At 38.6% G+C, this 19,560-nt stretch overlaps 1 protein-coding gene and 1 pseudogene across 1 annotated transcript; both read left to right on the top strand.

The window, feature by feature from the left end:
- The first annotated feature begins 211 nt into the window (after positions 1-211).
- On the top strand, positions 212-2,692 carry LOC115431092 (potassium channel subfamily K member 13-like; annotated as a pseudogene).
- Positions 2,693-10,964: 8,272 nt separating this feature from the next.
- On the top strand, positions 10,965-18,555 carry LOC115431796 (calmodulin). The gene is made up of 6 exons (XM_030152441.1): positions 10,965-11,159; positions 14,663-14,693; positions 15,428-15,571; positions 16,249-16,355; positions 16,498-16,633; positions 16,833-18,555. The coding sequence occupies exons 1-6, from the start codon at positions 11,157-11,159 to the stop codon at positions 16,859-16,861; spliced, it is 450 nt and encodes a 149-aa protein (XP_030008301.1). The 5' UTR covers positions 10,965-11,156; the 3' UTR covers positions 16,862-18,555.
- The last annotated feature ends 1,005 nt before the right edge of the window (positions 18,556-19,560 follow it).

Genomic DNA, 19,560 nt, shown 5'->3' with positions numbered 1-19,560 from the left:
AAGTAATGTGATTTTAATTTCACTTATGAATAAGACAGACATGCATATATGAGCTGTAGGCAATGACAGATGGACGTTGCTTGGCAGGACGACAGATGGGATTAAACAACTGATCATTTATTCTCATTGCTGCTGTGCATATCTTTAAACAACTTAAATGGTTTTACAGTACTTTGTGAAATAAAATAGTCTGGAAACTCAACAAGTGACGATGAAGAAAGAATTGTTTTGCTGCTGCCCATCTTTACTCCCCAGCAGGGAAGCAGGTTGTTTTTACCTGCTTGGTGTACTTATCGCTTTTTATATGCTTGCTGGTGCTGCCATATTTTCTTCGTTGGAGAGGCCAGCAGAGCTACATGCCCATCAGCTCTGGAGCCAGAGGTTGACAAGCTTTAGTCGGGAGCATAACATCAGCTGTGAAGACCTTAAATCTCTGCTGCGCCATTATGAGGAGGCCAGGATGGCAGGGATCCGGACAGAACAAGGCAGAGCCCTCTGGGACATCCCCGGTGCCTTCTACTTTGTGGGAACTGTAGTGTCCACCATTGGTAAGTTAAGAATTACGATATACCAGTAATATAGAGCATATTTTAACACTGATTAACAAGCCACAAGTCAAAATGTTGTAATGTCAATTATTTCTTTATAATTAGACAAGACTCATGTGTCAGATTTCTTTTGTTAATGTCAAGCCATTTTTTAAATGAATTGTATTTTTTAAAACCTGATTTAATAAATAAATGCAAGAAAGAATATATCAATAATACAAATTTGTAGGAAGCACACAATTTTGAAATGCATGTAAAGTGAATATGAACCACACTGTATATGAGGTTAGGTTACTTTAGGAAAGACCAGGAGACTCACTTTTGATGGTTATCCAAAAAATCAATATTTACCTCAACCTATAGATGGTTAAATATGCCTCTGAGGTAAAAATTAAACCAGCCTCACCTCTGGGAATCAATTTATAGCCTTCCTATCCCTTTATAGCCTTCCTATCTCTCGTCACTATCTTTGGACTCTCTCTGTCTCTGTGGAAACAAGGGACTTGGTCCTGGTTCACTTCAATCAATTTTCCTTATATAACAACTTCCTTGTTTACTTACTGTTATTTTTATTATATGACTGTTGTGTGGTACAAAGGCACAAAAAGAGACTTCCATATTATGTTTCCTGATTGAAACAACTTACACGGCTCCATTCTCACATTACTTATGAATCCTAATTGTTGCATGTACAAATTGAATCCTGTTTTGTTTTTGTTTTTTTACCTCCGCTACTTTTAGTTTTAATTTCATTGCCCTAAATCAATACCACATCAAGTTACTGTAACATGTAACAGCCTTGTATTATATTCAGTGAATAATGAATCTCTACCTACAGATACATAGCTTTGATTCATTGGTGGTTTTGGTATAGACTACGTCTAGGTGTGTTCTATTACATCAAGTTCCCCCGGCTGTTATACTGTATAACCTTTTAATGTATATGTGGAGACATTATGATTGAGTGAACCTTAAAGAAGTATGAAAAAAAATTAAATGGACATCATTGTGCAAGGAGATTTCATATTCTTATTTAAACTTGAGTGTTAACATTTATGAAGTAGCTGAAATTATTTGATGTTATGGGGTCATCTCTCATTTTCACATTTCCATAAAACACCAGGCCATCTTAAGTATCTTTGACATTGAAGTTTACAAAGCAATAGGTGACATCATGGAGGGACTGTCCACTATTTATATACTGTCTGTAGTAGTGTTGTAGTCAAGAACACCTAAACTGACAGCAGGTCCAGACCAAGACCTGTTCAGAAACCCAGAAGAGGAATTATGGGAAACAAATATAACAGATTACAGTATGACAAGACTAAAACAATATGTTGGAACCGTTCAGCAGGTCATGAACTTACAAAAAGGCCAAAATGACTAATTTCCTTAAAAGTTCCATTCCAATCCAGTCATTAAAAATTTTTAAGTAAACAAGAGTCAAGGAAGGAAGCCACATAACCTCCGCTAGACGGAGATAACTAAATTAAACTCATACATCAGACTGATCTGTAAAACAAGGTCAAGCTCTCAAGGGGTTTATTTGTTTTGTGGATATTTTAAATAATCCTTAAAATATCTTCCTAATGTCTGCATCCACTCTAAGTCAGCTCCTCTGATTTCTTTGTTATAGGTTTTGGAGTGTCAGCCCCGTCCACCATTACAGGAAAGGTCTTACTTGTTTTCTATGGTTTGCTCGGCTGCTCTGCATCAATACTCTTCTTCAAATCTCTTCCTGGAGAGAGTCATAACTTTTTTGAGCTTTCTCATATCTGGTGGCACAGGAGGAAGGCCCAGCACAGCACATTGGAGGGCAGACGGAATGAAAATGACAGCAATGAGAGCGGAAGCCGTCTGTTTACCAAGTGGACACTCGTCCTGTTGTTGCTGTCCTGGTGATTGCATGTGGTGCAGCATCAGTCTATTCATGCATGGAGGGCTGGACTTACCTGGAGTCGCTGTACTTCTGCTTGGTAGCTTTCAGCACTGTGGGCTTTGGAGAACTTTGTGAGCGGTCAGAGGGAACACTATGAGGACACCCATGCATATAAGATTGCCAACCTGTCTCTTGATTGACTCTTGGGAGTGTGCTGCACTTACTCTCTCTTAGTGCCATCTCTGTCTCATCAAGCACGGACTGACCCTGGATGCTGAAACACTGTCTTGGAGTACAGCAGCAATGAAACAATACAGGCTGCACAATAAGCCACTGTTCAACTTCTGCAAGAAGACTGTCTACATAGACAGAATGTGCAAACAGTTCCCAGCTCAGACCACAACCTGCTGTGGCGCTCCTGTGTTCCTAATGTTGCTTACTAAATGCCTTTGTAATGAAGCTAAAGTGGAAACAGTGTGCCACAGACACTTAGACAGCTGTCAGTGGTAGGCCCACGCCTGAATGGTTTGAACTAGAATAATACTGTAAATACTGTCAAATAAACAGAAGCATTACCAATGTTTTCCCTGCTAAAGATACATTGCCTCTTTCAGAAAATTAACCGTGTCCGTAGAGGTTTATTTCTGAGGACCCACATTTAAGAAATTAATAAACCATTGCAACCCAAAACACAAATCATGACAAAAGAAAATGTATGTACATGTTCCTTAGTACATCGAGCAGGTAAACCAGCCACTTAGAGGAGATGTTATTTAAAATAAACAATGACTCATTTTTTTCATACTCATCTGTAAAATAAAGAGAATGTACATGACTTACATACCAGATTAAGCGTTTTGTAAAATTATCAAAGTCAATTGTCAAATGCTTGAAATGCAACATTCACTTGATCCAAATAAAACCTCTTGCAAATCACCAGTGAGTCCTGGCTCAGTCTTTGGGAATGAATGTGTTAACGCTATGTGTTTTGTTCACCAGTCTTTACGGGGTCAGATGAAACTGTCATTTATTTTACTCAAACCAGTTTTGGTGCAGGTGTACATTATAATGATTATACCTGAAGAGAATAGGGCAGGGGAGCACAAGGTAACATAGGAAAGCATTAAATACAAATGCTCAAAGTGAAAAGACTGACAGAAAACATTTCTGTAAAATAAGTTTTTAAAAAATAACAAAATGAATTGTTAATGTATAACAGATTTTTTCCTTCTGTGTCCACAGGTACATAAAATCAAGCAATGAGCATGCAGACTGTTTCTACAAACATTTGTGAAGAATGGGTCAGCACTCAGGAGCACACTGAATTCAAGCATGGTACCTGTGACAGGATGGTACTGTGCATTCCTGAAATTTGCTCATTACTAAATATTCCAGTCAACTGTTAGTGGTATTATAATAAAGTGGACAGCAGTCGGGAACATCAGCAAATCAGCTCAAAGTGGTAGGCCACATACAATCACAGCACATGCTGAAGCACACAGTGTGCAGAAAATTGCCAACTTTCTGCAGGGTCTATAGCTACACATTTCCAAACTTCTTGTGGCCTTCAGATTAGATCAAGAGTCGTGTATAGAGAGCTTCATGGAATAGGTTTTCATGACTGAGCAGCAAACATAAAGTACTAGACTCTAGAGCAGTGGACACTGTTCTCTGCAGGGATTAATTATGAGTCTCTGTCCGGCAAACCAACGGATGAGTCTGAGTTTGGCAGCTCCGGGGAATGGTAAGGGTGAAGGGGGGGATTTGGATGTGGGATTGATTTCCTTAGTTCTTGTAAAAGGAACTCCCAATGCGTCAGCAGACTAAGACAATGCCATTCTCTCAATGTTGTAGAATCAGTTTGCTGATAGCCCCTTCCTGTTTCAACATGATTATGACACAGATTAGTAAATTTAACGAAGATGAAAGGAAATGACCTGCATAGAGTTCTGACCTCAACCCAGTAGAGCCAGTAGCTGACCCCACCAATGCACTTCAAAAGAATGGTAAAAAGAAAATGTCCATTAACACTCTCCTAAACCTCATGGGAAGGCTTTCCAGAAGTGATGATGTGATAGTTGAAAAGGGTGGGCCAGTTCCTTGACCCTACAGATGAAAATGTTATATCATTAAAGTTCACGTGTGTAAAGGAAGACATCATAATACTGTTGGTAATATGTTGTACAGTAAAAGTAGAAGCCAAATCCAAAGAGAGAAACACAATAAAACACTACTTTCAGAACTTTCACTACTTTCACTTTTATTAAATAAAGTCTCCTGTGCAACACATTTGTTTTAGGCACACTAGGGGCCTGATCTACTAAGATCCCAATTGGCATGTACTAATTTGCTTGCGCAATCTAGAATTTTGCGTGTGGGGTTGAACCGCGGTTTGCGGGTGATTTACAAAGATTGTTTGCGCAAATTACAACAGGTGCAAAGTCTTGGAGACCGCCCTATTTAAATGAGGGTTTTTACTGGAGACAATACACTGTAAAAACTGCTCTGGGATAAACCAGCACTAATGGGAACAGCGTGCTGAATGATCCAGACGTGCGGAAATGTAACGTTGGAGAAGTTTTGTCATAGAAGGTATTGCATGACTCATTCATTTATTTATTTTTCATTTTAAAGGGTGTGTGTGTGGTGTGTGTGTGTGTGTGTGTGTGTGGTGTGTGTGGGTGTGGGTGTGTAGGTGTGTGGTGTGTGTGTGGGGGGGGGGGTAGTAGTTTGATTGAATGACTGTCAGGTACATAATTTTGTCACACTGTAGCCTAATGTCGGTGCATATTTTGAATCACAATCATCGGGAGTGTTGGGGGGCTGCATACGTCTTAATTATTTTTTTCTTCCGTCACTCCAAAAATGTTCACACCAGGATGAAAAATGCATTCTTTGCATCTCGTTTCATCATTTCCATGTCTCCTAACCGCAGCCATGTGTGAACAGTTACACGTCCAACCCGTTTGCACCTCCTTTTGAGATGTGGTAAATATAGACGCAGTTTCTATGATCAAAATTGCTTTTGAGTTTGATAAATCACTCTGCATTTGCTAAATTAATATATTTACATTTTCTCCTCCACATGCACAACTGTGTGTAAACACCCCATATTGCATATTCATTGTGGCAAATGTACTAACTGGATCAGACACGCTATTTTGCACCTTTGAAAGACACAACCCTTAGTGCGCACTGTTAGTAAATCAGTTTGAACATTTTTTGGCGAGTTCAATGACTTTGCACACGTTTTAATGTAACAGAGTCAATTATTTCGCAGCAATGTGGGTATGTATATGATATTGTTTATTGTTATAATTACACAAAATCTGTTCATTTTATTTCATTTCTTTTGGTTGGTACCTGATATTGTGGGCCTCCAGGTCAGTATGTGTAACTTTTAATTTGAGTCTGTTCTCCAACGAGCAATTTACAGTGTGTCACTGCACGCTATAACCAGAGTTTTCGCGCCTTTGCCTCTTCCCTTTTGTTCCAGATTTCTGTGGGAGAGGTAAGCAGCCGTGCAGTTCATGAAAATTTTTGATTTAGCCTCTGCTAATTTAATTTTTTTACATGAACTGGCTAGTTCAGGCTGTATGAGGTGTTTATAATGTGCTGAAACACATTTCTTTGTCGTTTTGGTTTGTGTAGGAGCTTGTTTTACAGGGGTCACTAACCGGAGGTTTTTGTGTTTTTCTGTCACTTGTCAGGTATGCTGTATTTGTTTTAATAATTTAATGTATTTGCCCTTTTGTTCTGGATTTCTGTGGGAGAGGAGCTTGTTTTATGGGGGTCACTAACCGGAGGTTTTTGTGTTTTTCTGTCACTTGTCAGGAATGAAAACTCAATAAACGGAGACTGCCACCAAAGACATACGTGCGGGTCTCGTCCTTAAAAAAAAAGGAATGCAACGCAGAGTTCGAGACCACCGGTTACATTAATACACACAAACCTTTAGTAGATCAGGCCATAGGAGATTTGGTTTGTGGTACATTTAAACTTTGTAAACATTAACACACAAGGTTTACAAAACACAAGGGGTAACACATTACAGGATATGTGTGGGAGTATGATGGATCACCCAGACCCTGATGTTACAATATTATCTCATAGTTTCTAGTGACTACTGGAGGAAATAAAGAATGGAATGATGACCTCCACTAACACACACACTAAATACAAGCTGATACAAATACACTTCAAAGAGAAAGAAATTCCCCAAATAAATGTGGTCTTTTTCATTTGTACTGTTTATATAAGGCATAACATTCCAAACACCCACACTGACACAGGTGATCTAAATGTCTTCAGGGACAGCTACTTCTTACCAAGTATTTAAAGCATCCAGTTTGGTACTTTGATAAACACTGCTCCAAAGATTAAGACTACTCTCTGTTATCAGATCAGAACACCACAATGGAGACAGATAACTACTGCTGTATACATTCTGATCAAATCATCCTCCTCAAGTTTTGCATCAGTTTAGAGCCAAAACCAAACATTTCACAGAGGCTGTAGATTGTTAGGATTGGGTATGCGAGTGCATAAAGTTCTGTCAAGTGTCTGAAAGGCCTGTCCTCCTCAGAAAAATCAGGAGATAGTTTGACTTGTACATGACAGGTCAAACTGTGCTGGTATCTCTAAGTCAGAATCCAGAGGTCTGCCTCTGGAAAGTCTGTTTGTGTTCTTCAAACTGCTTGTAATTCAGCAATCCACCAAACATCGGTCTTTTATGACCTTCAAATCTCTTCCTAATTTGTGCGAGTATGTAGTCGATCACAGCCCTGTGAAGGTCTGGTGGAGCATTCGGCTGTCCCATCACTTGTGTGGTCTTGTCAAAGATATCACTGTGACTTCAGCTTGCTCCACCTTGACATTCTGAAAAAACAGTCTGCAATTCTGGCCAGACTAAACAACATGTCTAGTGTCTTGCTTTGTAGAATCCCAAAGAGCACATCAACAGTGTCGATAATACCAATACAGGAAAAAAGAAAAAAACAGAGGTCTAACTTTTTAACTGCACCCATTGTCCAGATGCACCATGTACAGAGTTCTGGTCAAGTTTGAGTTGAGGAAAAGTTCGACCAGCTCAGTGCAAACAATTCTGCTACAATTCCACTTCAGCTGTCTTTGATTAAACTCATCCAGAAGTTTGGTGCATTTGGGAGAAGAAGTGAAAAATGCAAATAATCCACTGAGATTTGCAAAAGCACCTTGCAATCTTTAATCTTGTAAAGCCTGAACCATTAAATCATTGAAAGAAAATTCCAGTTCTTTGAAACTGGAGCCTTTATTGGTCCTTCTGAACAACCAAAAAAACTCTTTTTTTTTTCAAATATCAATTTCCATGTATGAGTTTCAATTTTGTATCATATTTCATACATCAGGTCTCAATGCTCAAATATTATTATTTTGAACAAACAAAAAAACAATATAACATGAACATGCCTAACAAATTGGTAATTCCTTTTCAAAATTGGCAAAGTTCTGCCTCCTGGCAATCTTGTAGTGTCACTGGAAAGGCCTCTGGTGAACAAATTCCTTCCACCTGTTGGATTATCTATCTATTGCATGTAACTAATTGTATACATCAGGTTTTTCAAGAAAAAAAAAATCACACTGATCATAGAGGGCCTCAGAATTCATGTATTAAATATGATATGTTCGGCGCTATAGGGTTAGTATTTGATACTCCCTTAACATCTCAACTGATTCAAAGCTGATTTACAATTGTAACTCTTCTGTAGATGCAGAACCAACCCTACTAGACCCTGGGTTTGTTTTCTTACCTGTAAAATCCTCAAACTTTAAATATCTCTCCTTTTTCCCCTTTCTTCCTCTTTCAGTCATATACCTGAGGATATATGAGAGCTGAACAGATAACTGGACTCAGTCATCTCATTGACCATAACGGCCAGAAACTTTGTTAAATTTCCTCTTTGATTTGATCCTTTATGACCTCAGCCACTGCATTTATTAGCCCATTCTGAATTTTTCCTGATGTCCCTGAGAAACTAGGGCTGTGGCAAGATTATGCCTCAAGTCAGCATCATGCTCAGCAAAAAGTGTTGACAAACATGTAGTTGGTTCTATTCAGTGAATCTCTGCATTCATCATGTCCTCTCAAAGATTATTCTTATTTTCCCAAAAAGAGACACAGTCAATAAGGTGCTTCAGGATGTTCCAGACCCTTCTGTGATCCTCATTGTTAATGTTGATCTCACCTTCCCTCTGCTCCTTCAGCTACAAATCCACCTGACATTCATCCAGTGTTTTCAGACACACTACTCACATTATAAACACTCACAGCCTCGGTGTTTAAGAGCTGCCTTGGTGTAGCCCTTCAGACCCCAAAAGCTAGAATAATTGTATGTCCATGTCCTGTACTTCAAAATGTCAAAACCTCAAAATGTAAACCTGGTCAGCAAAACAGCTTGTTCTGCTTGGGTCTAACAGTAGCCACTCATAGCTTTCAGTTATCATCTGTGTAATAGTGCACAGAACATTTACTGGCCTTTTTAGTGAATCTAGTTTGGGTAGGTCTTACTTTCTCTTTTTTTTCTCTTTTTAAAACAGTTTTTCCAGTATATCAGCAATAACTTCTGGTGTAATGGTGAAAGCAGATGTCATTTTCCTTTTGCTTAAATTCACATTACATTTCAGAATTTTATGATGAAAGTTAATAGCATAGGGCATGTTATTGAGCCCAGAGGCCATCATTTAACATCAAAACATAAATGTCACTGGTACTTATTGCAAATCAGATGTGCAGTCTTTCAGCAAAGCTTAGAATTAATAGTAGTCCTGGTCCCACTTAACTGCAATCACCGTGAAGTGTGGAGTGACTTTTTGGATGTAGGATATTGCAGTTCAACCTCAATAAATTTAACCATAAGCAGTTTTGTGGACATTACATTGATGAAACTGACTAAATACTCAAAAAAGACACTTTACACACACTTTTCATTTTTACTGAGCCAGCAGGGATGTCTCTGTCTGCAAAGACAGCCCACCACTTCTTCATGAATATTTTATTTAGAGTCCTCTGGCCAGTTTTAGTTGCTAACATTGTAGGTAAATATCTCCCTCTACTGACAATTTTGTAGCATGCCATGCTGAATCTCAAAAGGTAACCATTCAGGCATATGTACTGTACATATAAGTAATAAACTAAAAAAACAAAATCAATACAGACTAACTATGCGTTCCCTGTATGCAGTCATTCATAAATCAATCATTTCATCAATGTTATGTTTTATATTCTCACCTCTGTCTGTTGGTCTGAGTTTAGAGAGCTGACATAATTTGTGTTTATACTAAATTAGTACAAATCCCCCTCATTTCCCACTCAGAAAGAAAAACTCTTTTTTAAAACTCCTACAATAATATAATATTTTACATATGTGTTCCTGCAAAATATTTTAAAATGTCCTACACAGTGTACTAATCAGTAAGTAGTAATTGTAGGTAGTCACATACACAATACTGAAGCATAGCTTAGACAGTCATGTTGTGAAAAATTATTATAATATTATTATTATTTTCACAAGTTTATGGTTCCCTGATTGTTTCTAAGGACATTTCCTTAAAAATGCTATGTCTTCAGATAATAATCATATTAAGCCGTAATATTGGACTGGACTTGGAGTTGCTGAGGAGTTCATCACATGAGGGCTAAAAAGAAAAGGACTACAGACACATCACCTCTGACACATCAGATTCCATACTTGCTACTTTTTTTTTTTGTACTAGTGTCATTTTAAAACATTTCTCTTACGGGTGTGCATGTATGGATGGGAATGTACAATTTTATATGAATGCTGTGGGCTTTTGTGGATGCACTAATACATACATATACATACACAAAATGAGTGAATTGAATTGAATTGAATTGAATTGAATTGAACTGAACTGAATTGAATTGAATTGAATTGAACTGGAATTTGCATAGAGGGAAATAGAGATACAGTCTATCAAAGTAAATTCAATGAATTTTAATACGTAGCATATAAAGTGTAGCCTAATGTATAAAATATGAACCAGTTATGATCCTTGGTTCTAACAAGTTTCTTGCAGCATAACATTAATTCAATCTGCAGAGGCTCCTTTATGGATCAGGTGAACAAGTTCAAGTAATTTTAACTGTAACCACAAGTAAGTGATACATAATGAAGTAAAACACGCACGTTGGATCACCACATGACTAATATTATATGTGAATACACTATATCAGTATGAGTAATTTCTTTTTTTTATGATGAAGAATGAGGATTTAACTCAATGAGCCACTTGTGTCATTGTTAAACTTCTGACACGAGTACCTGCTACAGTGATGAGGTTGGTATCCCTGCGCGCCTAGTGCAGAAGCACTTTGTTTGCTGTAAGAAATTATTAGGAAGTAATGTAGGCCCATGGTTATTAAATGTGTGCAATTATTTAAAAAAAATTCCCGCTTAGTGGTTCTTGTTTGGTAATGCCATGGTTGTAAAGAGGATGTCCAAAGCAGCGGAAGGATATGGGATATAGCACTTAGAACGGGGCGTAGTACACCCGGCGTCTCAGGATTCCAATAAGATTTCCGGGCAACTCTGCTACACCGGGGTATAATCTCAGCAGATTTGCAGATACATTTTGCAACAGATCTCGATTACTTTTAAAGTAGCACTGCAAGTAAAGTGTAACATTAGACACCTTTTCATCTACGTGGAGCTTGAAAAGTAAAAAGGATAATGGTGAGTATAGGATGGCTAACGTTAACGTGTGTAGCTTAGCTCGTTTTAGCTAACTAGTTAAGGCTACTGCTAGCGCCGTTTTCACTGCTTTTGCACCTTTGAATTGTAGCATTCACGCAGTCTTGATCCAATAGTTCGCATTATTCATATACATTTAAGAGTCATCGTAATTCGAAAAAAAAGTCTATGTAAAACTAACGTCAGGGGAGCTAATATTAGCTTGCTGACACGGTTTATCAACTGAAATCTGCAGAATGCTCCGCTGTTGCGTGACTCGTGAAATAATCTGCAGTCATGTTATGGTTAAACTGTAAATTTCGACTCATAATTTTCCGTGTTTTTAATATTTAATCAAGAAAAGTGGTTTTGTGCTAATGAAACAGTCAGCTGCGTAGCATTGACCTCGCATTATGAGAGGATCCAGTCCCGAACAGGGATCTTTTTTCTGCTGTTATGTGAAATCACCCGTTTAAGTCCATTTGCGAGTGTTAGTACTTAAGTCACATTCGTTACATTCCATTTGGTTGAATCGACATTTGTAGTGGGTTTTTTTTATCATTAGCTTTGTGTTGGAGTGGGCGTGGTGAGGTGTAAAAATAGATCTTCCGGTGTTAATGTGGACTCCTGGTTAACGCTGCAGACAAATATCTAAAGTCTTTTATCTGACATCGCACATAACAGGTTTGTGCAGTATTGGTTCCACATGCAGGGACATCATCGGATTGTTTTGAATCTAGGGTGACATGCGCAACAAGCGGAAAAGGTTGTAATCTTCGCCAAATGCGATTACATAACTTGACAGGTAGTAGTATGTTGCTAACCCTTAGCAACAACTGTTTCTCAGATGGTACGTGGGGTTTCTGGTGGTGACGATGCAACATTCTGGACTATGTATTCTTGCAGAGACACCATGACAGCATCTCCTTACGTATTGCGCCATAACGTTGAACCGCATTCTGCTCATGCTGAATGATCCTCTTTGCCACCCCTCCTTCCGCGCCTCCCCGCATTGAACCAAACCATGCTTGGTGCAGTAGGCTGTCAGGACCCGCAATGCACCCTCCAAAATGGGAACTAAATGTATCACAAAGCCATGTTGTGACACCACTTGCTGAATTTCTGTATTGTCTGTCAAGCTTCCTTCATCTGTCTGTTCCTTCCTTTGTTGCATTAAATTCGACATGTCTGTAAAAGAGATTGCCATCTGCCAAGTGAGAGAACTTGGAATATTGCACAGTATCATATCCAGCAACATGCAGCTCAGACAAAATTTGTAAGCTTTAATGGTAAAAGAAACTCCTCGTAGCTAACTGTTTCAGCATGAATATGTCATTATCTCCTGTTTACCAATGAGTTGGAAGCTATTGATACTTTTTTGCGAAATGCTTCTCAGAGCACTAGTAGAAATCCTTATGACACACAACTGTGCTGTGCTCTGATCCAGACACTGCTTGCTTCAGCACCAGCGTATTTGTTGACAGTGGGCAGAATGGATACTCTGCAGTTGCTCCCCTCTTTTTATCCCCCACTCCCCCAACCTCAGCAGTCAGTGACTCATTGAATCTGACTCGAAGAGCACATGGCGTTACCACCCTGAGGTACAAAAAGTGAGATTTAAAGGCTTCAGTTTTAGGGGCTTTGAGAAAAGAAGTTAGTCTTCACCTGCAGAACAAAACCACAGGGAACAGTAGAAGTACATTTTACGAGAACTTTATCCTGTAACTCTGTATGACATGAGTTATTTTTAGTTGAACCTATAATCCTATCTGTTCCCAAATAAACATAATAAAACTAACATAACCTCATCCACTAGCTAACATTAAAACTGTTTTATTGGGGACTTCTAGGATTTATGTGCAGCCAATGATTTCCTGTTATCTGTCATTTTACCAGTTGCTCCCCAATCTTGACAATGTGAGAGAGTTCAGACAGACAAAAACAGCCATCACTGTCAAGCAACAGTTGGCACAGGGGTTAGTCTGTGATAATGAACCAGGCTTCACATCTGTTCAGTAAAAACATAAAAAGAGCTGGTTAGTTGCAGTGATATTCAGTGTGCTACATTGGCGACCCTGTTCGTGTCTCACTAATTATAGCATGTGTGTGTATTTCTGGCTGTGGAGTATTTATACTTGTCCCTCATCACACTTTCTCAGCCTGAAGTGGGCATGTGGAGTGACTTAGACAGGTCTGGTAAGACCTCACGAGGATGGCAGAATGACATCTCAGACTGAGATAAAAAGACAAATTGCTGTGTGAACACAGCCCCTCATGTCATGTTCTGTTGCTTTAACCAGTTTTACAACAGCAGTGAAGATAACATTGACTTTCAGATCTGTCTGGAACATGGCTTTAATAATATAAATAAATAGGCTGATAAAAATGTTCTAGTGTCTAGACACATTGTAAGTCCATTTAGTCTATGATTCACCTCCAGTAACTGGTCCAGCCTTGATTTCTTATTAATGATAGCTCTAAAAGATTAAAACACTCAGGAGAAAAACCATACAAAATTGAGCACTCCTGATTTTGATTTGAGCAGGGTTACCTGCTTTGTGTTTGGATAGTTTTTGAGTAGGGTCCAGCTGTCTGATATTACTCCCTGGTTTTATTGAATATGTTTATAGTGCTTTTACATATTCACAGATTTGTTTATGTTGGTTACACTGTGTAGTCAACAACAGATGTTCCACAGCAGGGTTAGGGTTGGGACAGTGTAAAGTGATTTCTAACCATTTGACGTGAAGCCAAACAACACTCTGAACCGGTTTACGAAGTGTGTCGGATATTCCACTGGTAGAAATGTGGCTGAATGAGAGTGTAGCGACTCCAGTCCACCACGTAGTGCTAAACCTCCTTTAACCTGGTTTGAAACTGCCGGTAAATGACAAATGTATGAGAAGAAGCAGCAGGTGTGAAGTAGTGCAGGCACAGTTCGAATAAGGTGTGGACACTGATCTGGCTGTGCAAGGCTAAAACAAGGCCTTAATTAGTTTTGACATGAATTAATTAATTAATAAAGTAAATACAAAAATGTTATGGTAGGAAACATGAAATAATGTTATTTCCAGTGTAATATCTCAAACGGTCAAAGGTAACTTACCAATCATTATTTTTTACTTATCTCCTGGCTCGTTATCCTAATTTTGTCTGATTTATAGTGTAGTATGTTATCTCAACATTTGGGAGGTTCGTATTGTCGCATATTTAGTTATATAATGCAGAGCAAAGTTGTGCAGTAACCAAATAGTAATTTAGGTTTAGCTTCTTAATACTGGTCACCTTCTGAAAGCAAGATAATTGTATCAAGTTATGTTTATCTGTCAGTACCTTCCAGTAAAATCGCCTAAAATCATTCCCAAAATGCAGCTAAATTTGCAGTTTACCCCTGGTGCTGCTGTTAAGACATTGGAGTTAAACCACAGATTTTCTGTTCTTTAAATCATTGCATTACATCCATATGCACACCCAAGTATATTAATATTTCATCTCATGTCTTACAGGCTGATCAGCTGACTGAGGAGCAGATTGCTGGTAAGTGCACAGCTTAACCATCTTCACAACCAAATTCAAGAACCTGTGAAGTCAACCAAACCAGGGGTAGATGTACAGTTGGTAGTTGATTCTTTGGTAGTCCTGATCATGTCCTACCTCACACCACTGTTTCTCTCAGGTTTAAATCAGATGCAGTGATTTGGTTAAAATTTAAATTACTGAGACTATGGGTCAGGAGCATTAGGATAAATAATAATAAAAATACATAGGAGTATTTAGAGGGGGGGTAGGTGAGGGTTCATTAATGTAGCATCTCACTTTTTAATGCCTAGAAAATAATGGAGAAAGGCAGAGCTGTCAACACGTCTTTCTTTCAAACCAAACCATTTTTTTCACCAAATTGGCTGCACTTTGTCAGCTATGTGTTGAAGTCATGCCTTTGGTCTTCCGTCTGTTGTCATGTCTACCTGTCGTGTCTGTGTGTGTGCATAATTTAATGATTCAAGTTGTCACTTTACTGACTCCTGCTGCAAAGGAAAGTTGATGAAGCTAAGCTAACATCAGTAAATAGTACCTTGTGTACAACATTTGTGGAGGCCAGGGTGATATGCAGTGCTTTGATGGCTCTTGTTTTTCCTCCTAGTGTCTGAAAGGCCATTCATTGACCAATATTAACACTTAAAATGTAGTTTTTTCCTGACTATGTGAAAAGCTGACTGTTAAGTGTCTGATTTTTGGGTGGTTGTTTGTACTTTTATTTTTGTAACATGCAGAGTTCAAGGAGGCATTCTCGCTGTTTGACAAGGATGGTGATGGTACCATCACTACCAAGGAGCTTGGGACTGTGATGCGCTCTCTGGGACAGAACCCAACTGAGGCTGAGCTGCAGGACATGATCAACGAGGTGGATGCTGATGGTGAGGTGGAAAAACAAGAAAATTAAAAATGAATTTCTATGTTTACACATATAGGAAATATGTCATTTTCAAGGTACTGCTGCAGAGAATTGCCCAAAAAATGGCAAGGCAAATGAACAATGGCATTCTTAATGGAATAAACACAGGGATGTAGTGTAAACTTGGTCTTTTCAACACATTTGAAAGAGGAAAATGTAAAGTTTTGCTGCAAGTGCACATGGTGGTGATGTTGAGCAGATTTGAACATTATTAGTGAACATACATGTACCTATTTTTATTTATCGAATGACATGCAGACTTCCTCCATCTACCAGATTATTTCTGTCCAGTTACATATTTGACAGAATGTGTTTACTGGCTAAACTAAGATAAGATGTAAGGTATTTTTGTACCTGCAGCCGATAGTAAAATAGAAATAAAGAGATGCAGTACACAAGGTAAAAAAAAAAGCCATGTCTCAATATAAATGTGTGTATATAAAACAGTGGCATGTACAAACAATTGACAGTGTTGCAGATGTGGATAAGGTGCATATACAGTGTTCAGTGTTTTTCCTTGTTGTCCTTAATGCCTGCTCATGTGTCTGTTCAATTGATGTGACCACATTTTGTCAGTTTTTTAGTATGATTGCTTGTTGACAAATTCCAACCCTTACACTCCCTTTTCTCTCTGTATAGGCAATGGTACTATTGACTTCCCTGAGTTCTTGACCATGATGGCTAGGAAGATGAAAGATACAGACAGCGAGGAGGAGATCAGAGAAGCCTTCAGAGTCTTCGACAAGGTACGTGAGAAGTAAAGCTCTACGTTTGCCTTCAGAAGTACCTAATCGAAGGCAAACTGCTTTTGAGAAGAAAAGGTAATTTTTTTCCATCACAAATGAGCTTTGGCTTGAAACACTGAACAAACGCTGTCCTCCCCTGCAGGACGGCAATGGTTACATCAGTGCAGCAGAATTACGGCACGTTATGACCAACCTCGGGGAGAAGCTCACTGATGAGGAGGTGGATGAAATGATCCGCGAAGCTGACATCGACGGCGATGGGCAGGTCAACTATGAAGGTGAGATGTTCTTTTTATTTTCTACAACATGTATTTGTCATTTTAGAGCAGTAGAAACAACCTTTCAGCTGCTCGAAATTCTAACCCTCTGCTCATATTCTCACTGTCATGTTTAGCTTGTGTTAGTACTTCCAGAGACAAAACTAACTGGCACAGTCAGTTTCATTCATCATTAAAGAGTTTTTCTTCTTTTTTGCAGAGTTTGTCCAGATGATGACTGCCAAGTGAAGGGAGCGTTGACATTTCTCTCAATGTTGCTTGTCCTCTTAAGATTATTGTCTTTAAGAACAAAAAGGAACAATTAAAAAAAAATCATGAAACTCCCCCCTAAATTATATAATTGTAGAACTTTGCAATATGTGCTTTGATACATCCAACTACTTCTAAGGTATCTGTCTAGCAAACACCAACAGAATAATCCCTAGAGAAGTTAACGGACCAAGCTTTAAGAGGGCTGAAGCCCCGTACTTCAGACCAAGAGTCTGCTGAGTCACCCAGCATCTGATTAATTTAGAGGAAAGAGCAACACTGAAAAGGCAGAGGGATAGGAACCCATGCCACAGTTCGTATAGAGAAGTTGGCTATTTAATTCTTTCCACTATGTTTCAACAAAGAAAATTGACTCTCTTGCACCAGTGGCAGTTGTGATTCTCTTCATACTAAATTGGGTTCTAGTACTCTTCTTGCATGCACCCTTTCTGTGGCGGTCTCTTGTCACAACAAGGTGGCTCTGATCCCATCAGAGGTAGTGGTCAGATTGTGTACACACTGGAGGTATATACATCACTATATAGCTATATATCTGTAAAAATTTGTGTAACTATTGAGTGTTGCAAGAGCAAATAGTTGCAATGTAGGGTGTTCGTTGGTGCTCAGATGGAAATGAGCATTCTTAAACCTTGAAGAGTTTGGACAAGAATGAGACGGAAAAAGTACAAAAGGTTTTTTTTTTTTCTTTTTTCCCCCTACGGGATGTTATTTCGTCTTGTTTTGAGTCGTGGGCTTAACAATGCCTGGAGCACTGACTGGAGGCAGTAGTGTGCGTATTGTTTCAGGGTGATTGTTGTGAAAACACACTCAAGGACTGCGGTTAATACATTTGTTCTGCAAACAGATAACCTGATGATACAATATTGATGTAATGCTTTATAAATGTGTTCTCAAATATTAATGTATTGATGACAAACTTTGGTCACCAAATATATCTATATATTAGTGTATCGTAAAGTTTGCATTGCCTATTGTTGTAGTAAATGACCTGTGACCTGTTTTCTCTTTGGTTTTAAAATGTGCCATAATACTCTCAAACGCCTCAACCTTCTTGCAAGACTTGTAGTTAATTAGAATATGATAAAAGTACTTAATATAACAACATTAAAATACATGCAGTTGAACATATTTGCACTTTGGTATGAACTATATGGATATTAAAAAGGTTTTGTTCTAAAAAGAAAAGAAACCAAATTTCACTGTTGCTGCTGCTATAACTACTCATGTTTTACTCATTTTTCGTCTTTGTTGGTGTCTGATCTTCAGTTTCTAGTCCGGTGATTCAATTTTCAATCTGCTTGCTGTTTTACTCAGAAAACATATACTGTATATTCACAAATACTACTTGTGGTGGATGGTTTTGGGTTAAGAATTAAGATGGGGTTGTAGCACAGAATTGAGCTTTAGATGCAAAATCAGCTTCAGTGGTAAGATTTTGACCAGTTGGTTAAATTCAAGGAGCAGGTTAGTGGGGGTATATTAGGATTCCTCATTAAACTTAAATACTGCTATGTTTGAGGTGTTTTAATTGGTTACCTTTAATCTATATGCCAGGAGGTAAATGGTTATGGACTGTTAAGTTATGAAGGTATTAAACTGTAAAGATGTGATATATTTTCCATAAATCAATAAATTGACTGAGCTTTACTTCACCTGTATTTCCCTGTCATGTTTGATCAAATGTGCATGTTTGATGCTGTTGATTTAAAGGAATGACTGAAAAATAAATTGTTGGTTCTACTTAACACTTACTAGTATTATTATTAGCTGGTATGAGTGTGTGTCCTCTCCCTGCCAGTGTCCCTGAGCCAGAAATGCTAATCCCATCCAGAAGCAGACAGTCTCTGATTGGGTCAGGGCAGGTCACCCCAGCCGTTCAATGGAGAAACTAACCCAGGCACAGACTATTTTTAGTGGCTCATGGGATTGCTGCAGGAGCATTTTGTAATCCAGGTCAGGTACTGTCGTGACCTCTAACCCCAAGAGTCCAAATTCAGACGAGAAGCATTTTCATCTCCAGCAATGGACGAGATCAAGAGCCAATGAGATGAAGTGTTATGTGGAGCAGGTAGATGTCGTGGGGAGTGTGTCCACATGCTAATCTGGTTGCTGCAGTTAAGTAGATAAAGTAAACGAATTAGGAACTAGGAGCACACTCAGCAGGACATAAAAGCTGCACTGTCACAGGCAGGTGTGATTATCCCTGGGTTTGTATAATGATGGAACAGTGGGAGGCTCATGCAACACATACACAAAGTAAGTGGTTTCATCAGGTGCATTTTAAATGGACTATAAACCAGATAGGAGAATGTGTGGTTTTTGCTAATAACCAGAATTAACTTTTTTTACTATAAGATTTTTTTTTTTTTTTTACAAGACCATGAATCTGCACCTATATATCTAATTAAAGATGAGAAAATTACACATCATCATGAATTTTTACTTTAGTAAAAGTGGCAGTGTCAAGTCATAATGTACGAATATTCTACTGCTGCTCTTCCCAAACTTAGGTTTGCAACCCAAAATGGGTCACAGAGCTGTTTCATTGGGTTGTCAAGTGGCGGAGTCAAACACATAAGGATATGAAATCATCCTGAGACCCAGCAATGCAATTTTGTTCTCCATAGGGGATGAAAGATTCACAGCTTTATTTAAAA

This window comes from Sphaeramia orbicularis, chromosome 13, assembly GCF_902148855.1.
Source record: "Sphaeramia orbicularis chromosome 13, fSphaOr1.1, whole genome shotgun sequence".
Lineage (NCBI taxonomy): Eukaryota > Metazoa > Chordata > Actinopteri > Kurtiformes > Apogonidae > Sphaeramia > Sphaeramia orbicularis.
Note: the sequence above shows the minus strand (reverse complement) of the source record. Positions and strands in the feature narration are given on the sequence as shown.